General features: G+C 36.9%; 1 protein-coding gene across 3 annotated transcripts; it reads right to left on the bottom strand.

Moving 5' to 3' along the window:
* Positions 1 to 609: 609 nt before the first annotated feature.
* LOC121734060 (46 kDa FK506-binding nuclear protein) lies at positions 610 to 11,947 on the bottom strand. Of its 3 annotated transcripts, XM_042124469.1 has the most exons (10): positions 11,770 to 11,947; positions 10,662 to 10,889; positions 10,314 to 10,486; positions 9,583 to 9,728; positions 9,151 to 9,364; positions 8,715 to 8,885; positions 7,833 to 8,005; positions 1,932 to 2,120; positions 1,193 to 1,786; positions 610 to 937 (listed from the first exon to the last, which is right to left on the bottom strand). In XM_042124469.1, the coding sequence occupies exons 1-8, from the start codon at positions 11,777 to 11,779 to the stop codon at positions 2,039 to 2,041; spliced, it is 1,197 nt and encodes a 398-aa protein (XP_041980403.1). In that variant the 5' UTR covers positions 11,780 to 11,947; the 3' UTR covers positions 610 to 937; positions 1,193 to 1,786; positions 1,932 to 2,038. The 3 variants fall into 3 exon arrangements, with proteins under 3 accessions (XP_041980403.1, XP_041980402.1, XP_041980404.1); XM_042124468.1 differs by lacking the exon at positions 610 to 937 and having other exon boundaries at positions 1,115 to 1,787; XM_042124470.1 differs by lacking the exon at positions 610 to 937 and having other exon boundaries at positions 1,753 to 1,786; positions 9,583 to 9,725.
* Between the last annotated feature and the right edge of the window lie 2,198 nt (positions 11,948 to 14,145).

The raw sequence follows: 14,145 nt of genomic DNA, 5'->3' as shown, positions 1-14,145 counted from the left end.
TATTTTGTTTAAAATGTTTAGTAGTTATATCTTCAAATAAATAAATGTGTGTCTCAAGTGAGAGGGAGTTCCTCGCTAAAAAAATATTTACAAAATGAATACGCATACCCTGTTTGTCCTTGTCTGATGCTATAGAATTGTCAATTGAAAGACAAGGACAGAACGTTGTGTAACTTGGTTATTAGTAGGGGGAAACACGTATTTATTAATTGTTGCTTTTTTGTTACTTAGAGAAGTACTTTAGTTACTTGTAAGAAGACAATCGTAATATTTTGGTCCGTGTATTATTAATAGAGAAAATATTTTAAAGAAAAAAATGTATTTAAGTTATTAAGTTACCATTAACTTATGTGTGCCAATGTAGGTAGCTGGAAAACTAGAATTCTATTCCATTGAAAATATTTTTTTAATTAAGTATATTAAAAGTTTACTAAGTAAATTAAAATTGTTATAAAACTATATATTTTGTTACTACATTTAACAGATAATAAAATTATTTTTAATATGAATGGGTAATTTTATTTTTTCTTAGTAACTTTGGCTTTTTGTTATACAAACCGTAGCAATTATTTAAGTAAAATAAATTATTTGTCAAATTAAACAAAATTGTTTATAATTAAAGTTTATTTATCAATAATTTGCATGAAATGTATCCAGATATTTAGTGGAACAAATAGGTGTATTAAATCTTAATGCGACTATATTGTATTTGAGAATGACATTGAAAATACCGACTACTCCTACTATTAGTATATGCAACGCAGAACTTAAGATAGCAGGGCAAAAACGGAAGGGGAAGGCCTGTGTTTGTTATTCAGGTCTCTTTGTAGGTATGCAACTGCCTCTGTATTGGTCGATCAGTAAATCTGAAGGGTCGTTATGGTTAGATCGTGATCAAACGGTGACATGATTGGTAGAAATTATACACATGCGCCGACTGCAGGGCCGGTTTTACCACTACCATCGCCCTGGGCGAGAACTCTTCGGCGCCCAGGGTGCTAAGCTTCAATCGGCGTAACTTGGCGGTAGCGGTATTGACTCGCTGTTAAAAACTTGTCATTTTCTATACAAAGCCGCGATTGACAACATCTGATACCTTATTGTCAATCGCGGTTTATATAGAAAATGACATGTTTTTGACAGGGATTCAATGACCGCTACTGCCCAGTTAACCTTAGTAGTGCTGAAAAACTGGCCGACTGCCCTTTTGGCGAGTATCTTTAAGTTATGCGTTACCTATAATGTCACTTGAATATTACAAGAGCGTAAAAAATAGGCGAAACAGTGTATGTATCATCGCGTCTAGTAAAAAGAGCACCGAGATAACCTTTACAAGGTGAAAATAATAATCAACTGACCAGTGCAGAATTCTTTTCACTATACGCAAAGCACATGAAATTGCTCTGTAATGTATATTGGCCTGATTAAAAAATTAAAAGTTACATTAAAAAATTAAAAGAGAAAAATTACAATATAAAAATAACAGTATTTACGTCAAAATGAAAGATGCGTCAGTATAAACGAAATTGAACTTACACTTAGTGCTTATATGTAGCTAAAAATCGACAAAATAGGACTCAAAAAATAATTTTTCACGTCGATTCAAAGTTACTGTGTACAGCTTTGCAAAAAAGAGTATGACACCGTGATAGCAGGATTTTTTACTTTTATTGTTCACCCCTTTTAATGTTATGAATTATTATTACTTCTTGGACTTTAATTTAAAACAAATATAATTTCCATGATGATAAAATAAAAAATATTATCCTGGCAACACCGCGTCATACTTACGCCGGTTATTCTCGCCGGGTTAGTTCCCGAACCGGTGGTAGGCACCGTGTAGGACCTTCTGAAAATATTTATTTTAAATTTATTGTTTATAAATTTATTTTATTTTAAATTTATTCAGATAAAAAACAATTTTGATTTACTCCTTTTTGCCAAGTTGTAACATACCTAACAATATCATTCTGACTTATGGCAACATTCCATCTCATAACAAGTCCAACACAAACACTCCCGAAACAAACAGACAAACTTATTTAACATTCTTCAGCTCAACTTCGAAGACTAGCGTCGAGTTCGGGGGAATTACTGGGGGCGAGCCCTTAGCACCATATCTGAAAAAAAAACAAATATTTAATAATTCTATTCTATGTTCAACATTGTTTAAACTGTGTTAAAAGCTTTTTTTTTACAAAATACTTGGTTAGAAGTCGCACAAACGAGTCTTGCATTATAATCTAGCGGCTATCTCCAGTCTTGCCCCCGAAACTGATACGATTTTCGATCGTGCCCTAGTATAGCTGTCAGGAGTGGGAGAAACCATTGAGATCGAATTAGTTCCAAATTCCCATCCAGATTCTGACTTTGTCAGGAGTAAGTCAACAACATAGGCTACTTTTAGATTTTTATCACACTTAGGCCGCGTCCCCATCAGACACGGAGCGGCGCCGCCACCGTGTTACGGCACGACGCCGCCACCGTGATACGGTACGGTGCCGCGTACGGTGCGCCGACCCGCGTCCTTACTCAGTCGATATTTGCGCTCGAACGAAAGTGCTTACCTGGATAATGATCACGAAGGATTATTCTCTTGTTGTTACAGACGAAGATTGAAAAAGAAGAATCAGAAACAGAGGAAAATTATTTTTGCTATTTTTTGCTCTATGTATACCAATAATGATAACAGATAGGCACTGGAAATATTCACTAAATACTCAATTGTATATATATGTCGTAGGATTATTTGATAAATCGAATTATCGCGAAAATTCTAGGGATTTCGCGAAAACACGGATAATTAGATATTGCTGTTTATATTTTTCAATTTTACAAAAAAAAGTTAGGTTTTTTGGGAAAACGCGAGTTGCCTTAGTAACATTGCACATTCTTAACGCTGGTTGGCTTGATTTTTGCTTACTGGTCAACTCTTATTCTGATTGGTTACTTATCTTTTCTTATGTATCTTTGAGGTATTACACCATAGAATTATAAAGGGTAAGAAATGACAATGCCTCTTCATAGGAACTTTACTTTTTATTTAACCTTTTTCTCATATCAACCATAAACTCATAATTAGTTTCTTCTGTTGAATTTTCAGCACTAATTTCAGTTGTATCAGTCATTTTGTATTTACACACACACTTTTAGATAACTTTTGGCACTAACTATTTATCAAGTCCAATTGCAATTTCAAAGATATTAAAATTTAAATATTAAAAACTGCTAACTCGCTTACAAAAACAACCACAAACAAAACAATGCGTGATAATGAATTGACATTTAAAACGTCAAGTCTTCAACCAATTAGGGAAGATGTTGTTGTGGGACGCTTAAACCGACCAATCAGTGATTTTTTCGATAATAACTAACGATTCGTTTCGCAATCTTAGTAAGGCGACTCGCTGTTTCGCGAAAACACTACTTTTTGTCAGTAAGGTTGAAAAATGTAATCACCATTGTCTAATTATCCGTGTTTTCGTGAAGGCCCTAGAATTTTCGCGTTAATTCGATTTATCAAATTATCCTACGACATATACATACTTTAAAAATTGATGGTAACATTAAAATAAACTTAATTATTAAGGGGGCTCCCATTCAAAAAACATAATTTTTTGGTTATTTTTCTCTATAATAATGGTACGGAACCTTTCGTGAGCGAGCCTAATTCGCACTTGGCCTATTTTTATCTGTTCCAAATTAGTGCCTCGTTGAAGTTTTGTTAGGAAGTTTTACCCAGAATAGGGGCGCGCGGTGCACCGTTTGCGGCACCGTGACTCGGTGCGGCGCCGTACCGTGTCACGGTGACGGCACCGCGCCGTGTCTGATGGGGACGCGGCCTTAGAGATATAATGTAGCCTATATTTTCCATAATCTACTTTAGTGTCTTGTTGAAATCAGTTGAGAAGATTAAAGATGAAATAGAATCCGTCAAATCTTGCTGTCATTAAACATTATAGTTGGAGAGGGGAAGAGGGGATTTCGGGAGTAGCTCGAGCGTGTCAGATTAAGCTTGCGACATATTGTGTCTAGTTATCATGGTATAGAAATCAGATTTCTCACGTCCACCACGTGAGAAATCTGTTTTTTTTTTTTAACATTTAAATGTCGTCGGATCTGTCAGATTAAGATAGGGGATGTTTAGTATACCCCATAGAAGCTTCCATATAATAAAACACTGGCGATTCAAAGGTTATTTAACCCTGTAGGGACATTTTAAAATATAAAAAATAAAGCTTCATATTTTCTTAACTAAGCTTCGCAGATATTTTATTTTGCTCTAAACTAAATGATTTAGTCCTTGTTGTCTAAAATATACAGTGTGTAACAAAAATAAGTGATAATACTTTAGGGTGTGTACGTGTTCCTTGTAGAGAGTTCACTGTGAAAGTAGCAGCGCTGAAAGACGAAATTTATTTTTCACTTTTGTATGGGCAAGGGCCCGAGCGTCACGAGTTTCCCCATACAAAAGTGAAAATTTTTTTTAAGTCTTTCAGCGCTGCTACTTTCACAGTGAACTCTCTACAAGGAACACGTACACACCCTAAAGTATTATCACTTCTTTTTGTTACACCCTGTATTTATAATTTACCTAAATAAGCAATTGACTATATTTTCTTTTTCAAAACTTTAAAATGGCTGCAGTTTCTGAACCCACCGCTAAATAAAAAAACGCTCTTATTATTTTTTTATCAGCTTTACCTAATGTACAAAACCTACTAGGTCGCTCGAGTGACTACAGAAATAGCACCCTCCCCTCCTCTACTATTTTACTATTAATTTATTTTAACCAATTCATTGCGGCGCAAATTTTTAAAACTTTTAGTAGTGGCGGCATACAATTTTCTCGTGACACGTTAGCCGTGTCATACGCCATAGAAGTTGTATATGTCTCGCCATAGATGTTGCAAACCGTTTCAAAGTTAGAAAAATGGCAGCCCCTACTTTTTTTCAATTCACAGAATATTCAGAAACGAAGCCTATAGGCTAGTTTTACGTGGAAAATTAAGATGGTTTTGTTCGGAGTAGAACCTTTTAACGTGTAATTTGAGGGATATACAATCGTTTTAGAAAATACTAGATGACGCCCGCAACTTCGTTGCGCTAAAACTCGTTAATCGCGCGGGAACCGTAAATTTTTTCGGGACATATTTTGTCTTCTTTTTATCTTTTATATTTTAACGTTGTTAGTGGCGGCCGAAAAGGAAGATCTTCCGACCGAGCGAGATAGCATGCTCGGTCAGGCCGAAGCCCACTGACGTCATTTCAGACGTTGTATATATCTTGCCGTTCTCTGAAACTTCGATAGCGCGATGCAGGAATGTTAGGCGAATTGTGGGTACCGCCACATCACTCCCCCCCGAAGACCTGTGGTATTCTTCGATGCGCTTGTGTTGTCAGGTGTGGGCCGAAGCTACGCGTGCAATGACCAGGAGAGGGACCCCGTGCTCTGCTTGCTGACCGGTCGTTGTTGCCTATGGCTGCCCCGTTCAAGCCAGACGCGGGTTCGACCGGCGCGGACCTCCAACGCGGCTTATGGTCGAGGCGACCCGGTTATGCTTGATGTCTGCTGACGTGGTGCGGAGGGGCGGGGAGTGTTGATGATGATTAATGTCCAGAAGGATGCGTGTTCTTGTCGGTGGTCACCAATTTAACGTTGTTAGTGGCGGCCGAAAAGGAAGATCTTCCGACCGAGCGAGATAGCATGCTCGGTCAGGCCGAAGCCCACTGACGTCATTTCAGACGTTGTATATATCTTGCCGTTCTCTGAAACTTCGATAGCGCGATGCAGGAATGTTAGGCGAATTGTGGGTACCGCCACAATATAATTTGAGTCCCGGGAAAGGACATAGGATACTTCCTAATTCCTATGTCCTTTCCAGGGACTCGAAGTTGGCTAATTTCAGCAAAATCGGTTCAGCGGTTTTGGCTTTGACGGACAGACAGACAGACTTTCGCATTTATAATATTAGTATGGATGGCACGGCTCTCGTGTAATCCGCAATGAATGCAGCTTAAAAAAGGTCGACAACCCCTACTTTTTTTTAATTCACAGAATAATCAGAAACAAAGCCTATAGACTTGTTTTACGTGTAAAATTAAGATGGTTTTGTTCAGAGTCCTTCTAAAGTGTAACTTAAGGGAGACACAATCGTTTTCTAAATGACACGGCTCCCGTGTCATACGAGGGCTGCTATTTATGTATCCGGAACTGGCCACTTACAAGAACAATATTTAAAAAGTAATTACAACATTTGAAAATAGAACTCTTTGGTTGAAGAATACATTTTGTTTCATGTGACTGTCAATTATTTTTCCATTGTGGCGTCATTTTGAAAATTGCGTGTCTTCATTTGCATGCATCATTTGGATTTAACGCGTGAACATTTTCGTGCAATGATTTACTACGATTTTCGGCGTGGGCTAAATCAACAACAGTGCTTTATTCAACTCACCGCAACTTTTGGAGATGAAGCACCATCAAAAACCACTGTTTATCACTGGTACAGTGAGTTTAATCGTGGGCGGTCTATGCTCACGGATGAAAATAAAGAAGGTCGCCCAAAAACAGCTGTTGTCCCACAAAATATAGATGCTGTGCGGGAACTAATAATGCGTGATCGTCATGTTACATATCGCGAGATAGAGGCGTCCTTAGGCATAAGTATGACGAGCATACATAAGATATTACACGAACATTTGGCTGTAAAAAAAATATGTTCGCGTTGGATTCCGCACAACTTGACAATCGATCAAAAACGGGCTCGTGTCGATTGGTGCAAAAAAATGATAAAAAAATACAACCGTGGTACGTCAAAAGCCGTTTATAATATCTACACAGGTGATGAATCTTGGATCTATGCATATGACCCCGAAACTAAACAACAGCCAACGGTGTGGGTGTTCCAAGATGAGCCGAAACCAACAAAAGTTACTCGTGCAAAAAGTACTTTGAAGCAAATGGTCGCCTGTTTTTTTGGAATTAATGGACATGTGGCTACAGTGCCATTAGAGAATCGTAAAACGGTTAATTCTGAATGGTATACGACCATTTGTTTACCAGAAGTCTTTGAAGAAATAAGAAAGGACAACCGACAACGCAGAATCATATTACATCACGACAATGCTAGCTGTCACACCTCAGCTGAAACAACTCAGTTTTTGGAGGGTCAAAAGATCGAATTGACTGGTCATCCGCCGTACAGCCCTGATTTGGCACCTAACGATTTCTTTTTATTTCCATACGCGAAGAACAAATTACGTGGTCAACGTTTTTCGAGCCGCGAAGAGGCTGTTGATGCGTTCAAAATGCACGTTTTTGAGATACCTCAATCAGAATGGAAAAAGTGCTATGAAAATTGGTTCCAGCGTATGCAAAAGTGTGTCGATCATCGCGGCGAATATTTTGAAAAGCAATAAAACCATATTAAATGATATATGTTTGTTTCTTTTTTTAATTCCGGATACATAAATAGCAGCCCTCGTACACCACACTTTAAAAAATAATACATGACACGGCTGCCGTATCATCCACACTGAATCGGTTAAACAGGCAATTGGCTCACTTCACATTCCCACTGTGTCACCAGGATCAACAGTGGTGACCACGAAAACATTTTGATATTATATCAGGGTTGCCCGAGGGACATGCTAAATCTGTCTTTGGACCCGCAATGAAATTAATCAGAAGAAAGGTAGGAGTAGGAGATATCTAATAACCCTGCCCAAGCAAAGCGGGAGACAGCCAAATTGTTGACAATTAATGTCCAAACAAGAGGGGAAACACCACAGGAAAACAAACTGTGTTACTGTAGGAAGAGCAAACTTACGCCATAGCAGGTGGACAGATGATTTTCCTCTTGCCTCCGACCTTCATGCCGGCTACTCCGATGTCCCACCCCGAGATGACCTCCTTGGCTCCCAGCTTGAACTTGAATCCTGGCCCCTTGAGGCAGTTGTCGAACATCTTGTTGTTCTGTTTCAATCTACCTTCGTAGTATACCTGAAATCAATATCTTATAATGTAGTTGTATTATTATACACGACGCGGGCTTCAATCTAAGTACAATATTGGGAGTTTTGGAATACTAGTACTTTCATAGACACGGCATGCAAATTTTCAGTTGTAGCGATGAGTTAAACAAAAAATTACAGTATTAAATTCGTGTTGCTTCCTGAAAAGTATCGCTTACACACCCTTCAGCGGGACTAAAATGGTCACATTATGCAATTCCTCTCAAATCAATTCAGAAAATGAATTGTCAAATTAATAGTACCAATTGTGCGTCTGAATTGCAAGCAGAGTGACAATTTTGCGATTTTCAAAAAATGAATCATAATATTATTATGAGTCTATGATTCTCCAAAGCGACCATTTTAGCCCCGCTGGTTTGAAGCCCACAATGTAAATTGATTTATTCAGAAACTTAATTTACGAATTGATGACAAGATATATTGCTATTGCAAACTACATTGGCCTATCACAATTTATTTATTTCAAGACAAGCAATCTCTATCTTGTTTTCTCTTATGCTATAGGAAAATGATTTCAATATTTTAATAAGGAAATTATGTTAAATAATATCCTAACAGTTTATTGCATGTATTTTAAAAATTAAATTGTAATGCATTGCACTTGAGATTCTTGTACATCCGAAACACAACAAGATTCAGTAACTTAATAAAACATACTAAAATAAATATATAATTACCATGACAGTTTTGCCAGGCTTCGCCGCAGGACCTGCGCCAACTTTCAAGTCCTCGATGAAGACTCCACCACTCAATGATTTTTTTTCCTTTTTGTCACCGCCTTCCACATCTTTCTTCTGTTCTTGTTTCTTTTCTTTTTTCTTCTCTGCCTTGTCAGCTGGCTTTTCTTTCTATAATATAAATGTATTACATTAAATATGAAATCATACTAAATACTATGTTCCCAATACATACTTAAAAGTATTCGACCAAAATAAAAACTGCTAAATCTATTTTGATGAAATTTAGTATGGAGAATAGAGATTCTTTTGAGTCCCAAGAAATGTACCCAATAATTTTTATCCCAAAAAAATTTAGGTTTTCATGATATATGAATTTTTAGCAACAAGGTTGCAGACACCATCTAGTGAGGAAATTATAAAAAAAGTCACATACCTTGGCTATTCCATTTGTCTGAGGCTGCTGTTGTTGTTTCTGTTGCTCCTTCTGCTTCTTCTTTAGCCGTTTCTTCTGTGACTTGGTCAACTTGGACATATCAACGGTCTCCTCCTTGCTTGTGTCCATACTCGTATCGGCTTTATCTGAGTCATCATCATCTTCGTCTTCCTCCTCGTCTTCCGCTTCCTCTTCCACATCAGATTCCTCATCACTGTTGACAATAAATAATAAAAAACATGATCTTTACTAAAACAAACAATTAGTCAGAAAAACATTTATTATTATTTTTAATTGAAGATGTTCTAAAAATTAGGCAAAGTATGACATGAACAAATGGATGAGATGAAACTTACTATAGCCCCATAGAATAATTAAGTCTGTTGGTGATAAACGACAAAATATCAATTATAATTTTAAAAAATATTTTACCTGTCTTCTTCTAAGGAGGTGTTGACTTTGAAAGAGTCGTCATTTTCGTCGGTATCAATGTCCTCACCGTCCAAGAACTTTTGTAGCTGATCCTCACCATCCTCATCTGAGTCATCTGAACTGTCTTCAGCCTTCTTCAGAGCCTTCTAAATTGAAATTAAATTTAAAATATGTGTAACAAAATAGCCTAAGGCGCGTTCAGAAGTGCACGTTTTCCTCGCGTGTTTTCCCAAACGCTACATGAAAACGCGCACGCCTGAATGACCCTTATGGCCATTTATTACAATGCGCAGAAAACACTTAAAACATATGCATAACAACTAACTCAGAGGTACCCAGTGTGCACCTTGGTGTGCCATGCCTGGGGCGCCGTGAGTCGATCCTCCATCATTACCCGAAACCACAAATATTATACAATCAAATTTTAATATTAATTATGTGAAGCAGATAGACATTCAAATATTTATTAAATTTTATTATTTACCTGACTATAATAATTAAAGGTGTTTATCTATCCGCAGGCTGAAAAAGATTGGGGACCCCTGAACTAATTGTTGCAGTTGTTTTACCATAAATAACGTAATTATATTCATTTCACAAATAATATTATAAATCTATCCGCAGGCTGAAAAAGATTGGGGACCCCTGAACTAATTGTTGCAGTTGTTTTACCATAAATAACGTAATTATATTCATTTCACAAATAATATTATAAATAAAAAAAAACATACCTTGGCTTTTTTGCTGGCGGAGACCTCATTGCTGTTGTCCAGTTTCCTCTTATTCTTGGCTGGAGGAGATTCTTCCTCTTCCTCCTCTTCTTCCTCAGCTGAGTCTTCCTCTTCAGAAGGCTCATCCTCAAACTCGGGATCCAGGTAGCCCGTCAAATGAACATTGCACTTGCCTATAAAACAAAATCATATTTTAACATACATAATTATCACTTTTTTTTAATGCAATTTCCTGTTTATAGTAAGAGAAGTATTTACAAGATGGAACCAATTAAAAAGCAGTTTTATTATAAGCCACTGTATGTTATACATGAATTATCCCTTATATTGTACTCAAAAACATCTTACCATTTGTCAAGAATGAAACAGAGTCTCCTGTTTTGAAGTACAAATCCAGAGGCACCTGGATGCATTTATTCTTCTGTAGTGTGCAGACAAGGTAGTTCTTGCCTTCCACTACGACCATGACTTGGCAGGGGTCATTGTCTCCGGTGGATATGTCCATGGCCGCCTGCGAGATGTGGAATGGTTTTTCCACAACTTGGGTGTACCGCTTATTGGGTTCCGTTATAAGACCTATGAAAAATATTAAATTTATAGACCTGACCTCGAAACAAGCAAATTGATTGCCTGATGATATGTAATAGCTTCAATAGCCAGCCATGGAGAGGTCACCATTGTAACTTAATTTTGATATTTTATTAGATTATGATACATTTAATCCATAACCCGTCAAGCCCCACAAGCTCATCGGCGAGCGAGACATAATAGAATAACAATAGATTTCCAAGAATCCACGATCGAAGGATTAATATGACAATAACTAAGGCACTTTTAATGCTGATAATAACTTTATTTGCCACAAGAAGTATACAAATTGTACATAACCTAATTAGTATTTAACATTTTTTAAAATGTTTCAAATGTAGTAAGTACTATAAAATAAGCAACATGTTGCACAGGGTTTATAACCAGTTCATTGTTATAAAGTGTTTCATATAAGAGATTGGGATGGATTTATAAAGCTGTTACACTAAACTTTGTGGTATTTTATAGAAATACATAATATTATATAAATTTTATAAGTAGCATGCTTAGAAGTTGAATAGAAAATAGAATAAGTTAGGGCTCTCCCATTTAAAGTAATCCTAGCTACCTGAATTTGTTACTGAGAAATTATATTCATTTCATGGTATCTGAACACCAATATTTTCGTCTAAACAAAAGAAAATATAGGCTGTAAGCAGTGGCTGTAGCCTGTAACCATGCGCGGTGTAGACAAGCCGCATGTGTCAAATATTTTAAAACAGATGTACAGCATTTACAAACAATACAAATTATATATAAAAACTAACTACGAATCACTTTTAAAGCCCATTACAAGATGCAATAAGTATTTATGCAAAAGGTTGCAATAAAACACGTGGTGTGGATGGTTACCGGCATATTTACTTACCCCAAAACATTTTGGTAACTGCTTAGTTTAGTCTTACAAATAAAGATACTATAAACGACGATAATGTCGTTAAATGTTCTGAAAAACTGCTTAGGTTTTTTATTAATTTCACACAATTTAAAATTACTTGCTGACGACGAGACCAAAGCGCGGTTTTTCATTGACAAAAATCAAAATGTCGACAGTCGAATGTCGAAACTGGAATGTCAAAATTCAATTTTTTTTTGTTAATTCTTCCCGATCGGGACAGGCAAAGGGAGCGTTACCCATACAGCCATGTCAAAATTCAAATCGAACTGGCAAAATTGACATTAGCTTTTTTTATCTTGCTAGGTTGCTCGTGCTTAAGGGGGATATTAGATTATCATAATATATATTGGATCCGAGATCATTGAGTCAATGATATTGGATAATGTAATATAGACTTAAGATTCATTTTTTCCTTGATCATAGATTTTTGACATTTGCTGAGAGATTGGATCCAATACGGTCATAGAAATAGGTGTTGCCAGTTATTTAATATAAAAAAGAGTTTTTAATTTCTTGTTCGTTAATATGTTTCAATTCATGTAATGTAATATTTTTTTTAATTATATACTTGAATAATCTTGCTGAAATAACAAAAAACAAGCCATATTAAAAATGACGACGTCTTTTGACAAATCGAATTCTCTGAGATCTAGTAACCCTAACGTCAATACCTGTCAGGGTTAGCGCTCTCCATTGGCTATTGAAACCACATATGACGTAAAATAGGATCAATGAAATATGATAATGTAATATGCAGATATGATCAAATGATCATATATATTGGATCCTATATATGATCATAGAAATGATCCAATATAAATGATAATGTAATACCCCCCTTAGGCATGCGCAGGGCTTCATAACGTTATCGAATACCAGAAAAAATATCGTTACGTACCGTTATTTTCATAATGGTAATTTATACCTAGATAAAGCAAGGTGGCCGATTCTGTATCATACATGAGTAACATAAAGTGTCTTTTTTGTATTCACTTGCATACAAAAGTGAGACTTTCTGTTACTCACTCCTCCGTTTCGTTAGTTTAACTCAGTGATTAACTCACATATTATGTACGATACAGAATCGGCCACTTAAAGCATTAATGCGTCGCGATTCCTTGCACACAGCTGCGACTTTATTAACTGTGATATTTATTATTTCTTTCGAGAGAACGCCACACCGCGACCAGTGTTGCCAACTCTTCAAAAAATAACCTCCTTGTCTACAGCTGACCATGTCATTCTCATTAGACGTAATTTTTCCTAAACTTAATATATACCTATTGGTCACCAGACATGTCTAGTTTAATTTTGTGCATACTGCATACTGAACTGACTGATTAAAATAATTACTTATTTACCGTTATAAATTCTATTTACCGTTATAACATTTACCTGTATTAATTCCAATTTTTACCCTTATTTCTGGAATTTTCATACCGTTATCTATGGCCTTGAAGCAGTAACGTTATGAAAAAATACCGGTATTTGAAGCCCTGGTACTACCTATAAGCCTGTCAAGAAAGACATGACAAAAATTTCTAAACGTAATCACGCTTAAAAGGTGTATTATTTTCTTTGTATTTTCACAGAGAATGATTATTACATTTTAAATATTGTCATCTTGCATGCTTTTATCTCGAATTAATAAATTTCTCATATTTTTTATTTCATTTAAAAAATTTCCCGCCTGTCATGACTATTACACCATCAATTTTATCACGGAATCGTGATAACAATGATGCGTGTAATACCTACCTATTACACTATTAATATTATGTATCACGGATATTGATTGTGTGATTGTGTGCAATGATTGTGATTGTGTGTAATGTTTCGAGCCAGCGGATGGTCGCGCTCCACGTTATGCACACGCAGCAAATATTATTAATTATTAATTAATATTATTTTCGCGATTCGCGCGGCTGATTGCCGCTGCACGTCACCATGGCGCTCGTGGCGAATGAGTTGCTGGCGTTTATCCAGCACGCCATCGACACAATGGACGAGGTTAGCATAATGCAGATCTGCAAGTCCTCCTTCACCAGCGAGGAGATTTGCCAGGGGAAGCATTTGCTCTACGAGACGCTCGGCCAGAGCGCGAATATGCCATCGCGACGGAGGGATGGAAGAGAAAGAAGCGTGCAGGATATAATATCCTTGCTGAAGCAGACGGATCCGGATGAGGTGCCGGCTTTTGTGGCGAAAAAACTGCACAAGCTGCCGCCCGTGACGCTGGATCACGTCGACGTCGTCACCCTCATAAAGGACATCAGATTCCTGAAAGAAGAGTTGGCCGAAGTGCGAGGTAGACTGCAGGCATCGGAGTCTACGATCAGCGATCTA

Source organism: Aricia agestis, chromosome 15 (assembly GCF_905147365.1).
Source record: "Aricia agestis chromosome 15, ilAriAges1.1, whole genome shotgun sequence".
NCBI classification, from domain to species: domain Eukaryota; kingdom Metazoa; phylum Arthropoda; class Insecta; order Lepidoptera; family Lycaenidae; genus Aricia; species Aricia agestis.
Note: the sequence above shows the minus strand (reverse complement) of the source record. Positions and strands in the feature narration are given on the sequence as shown.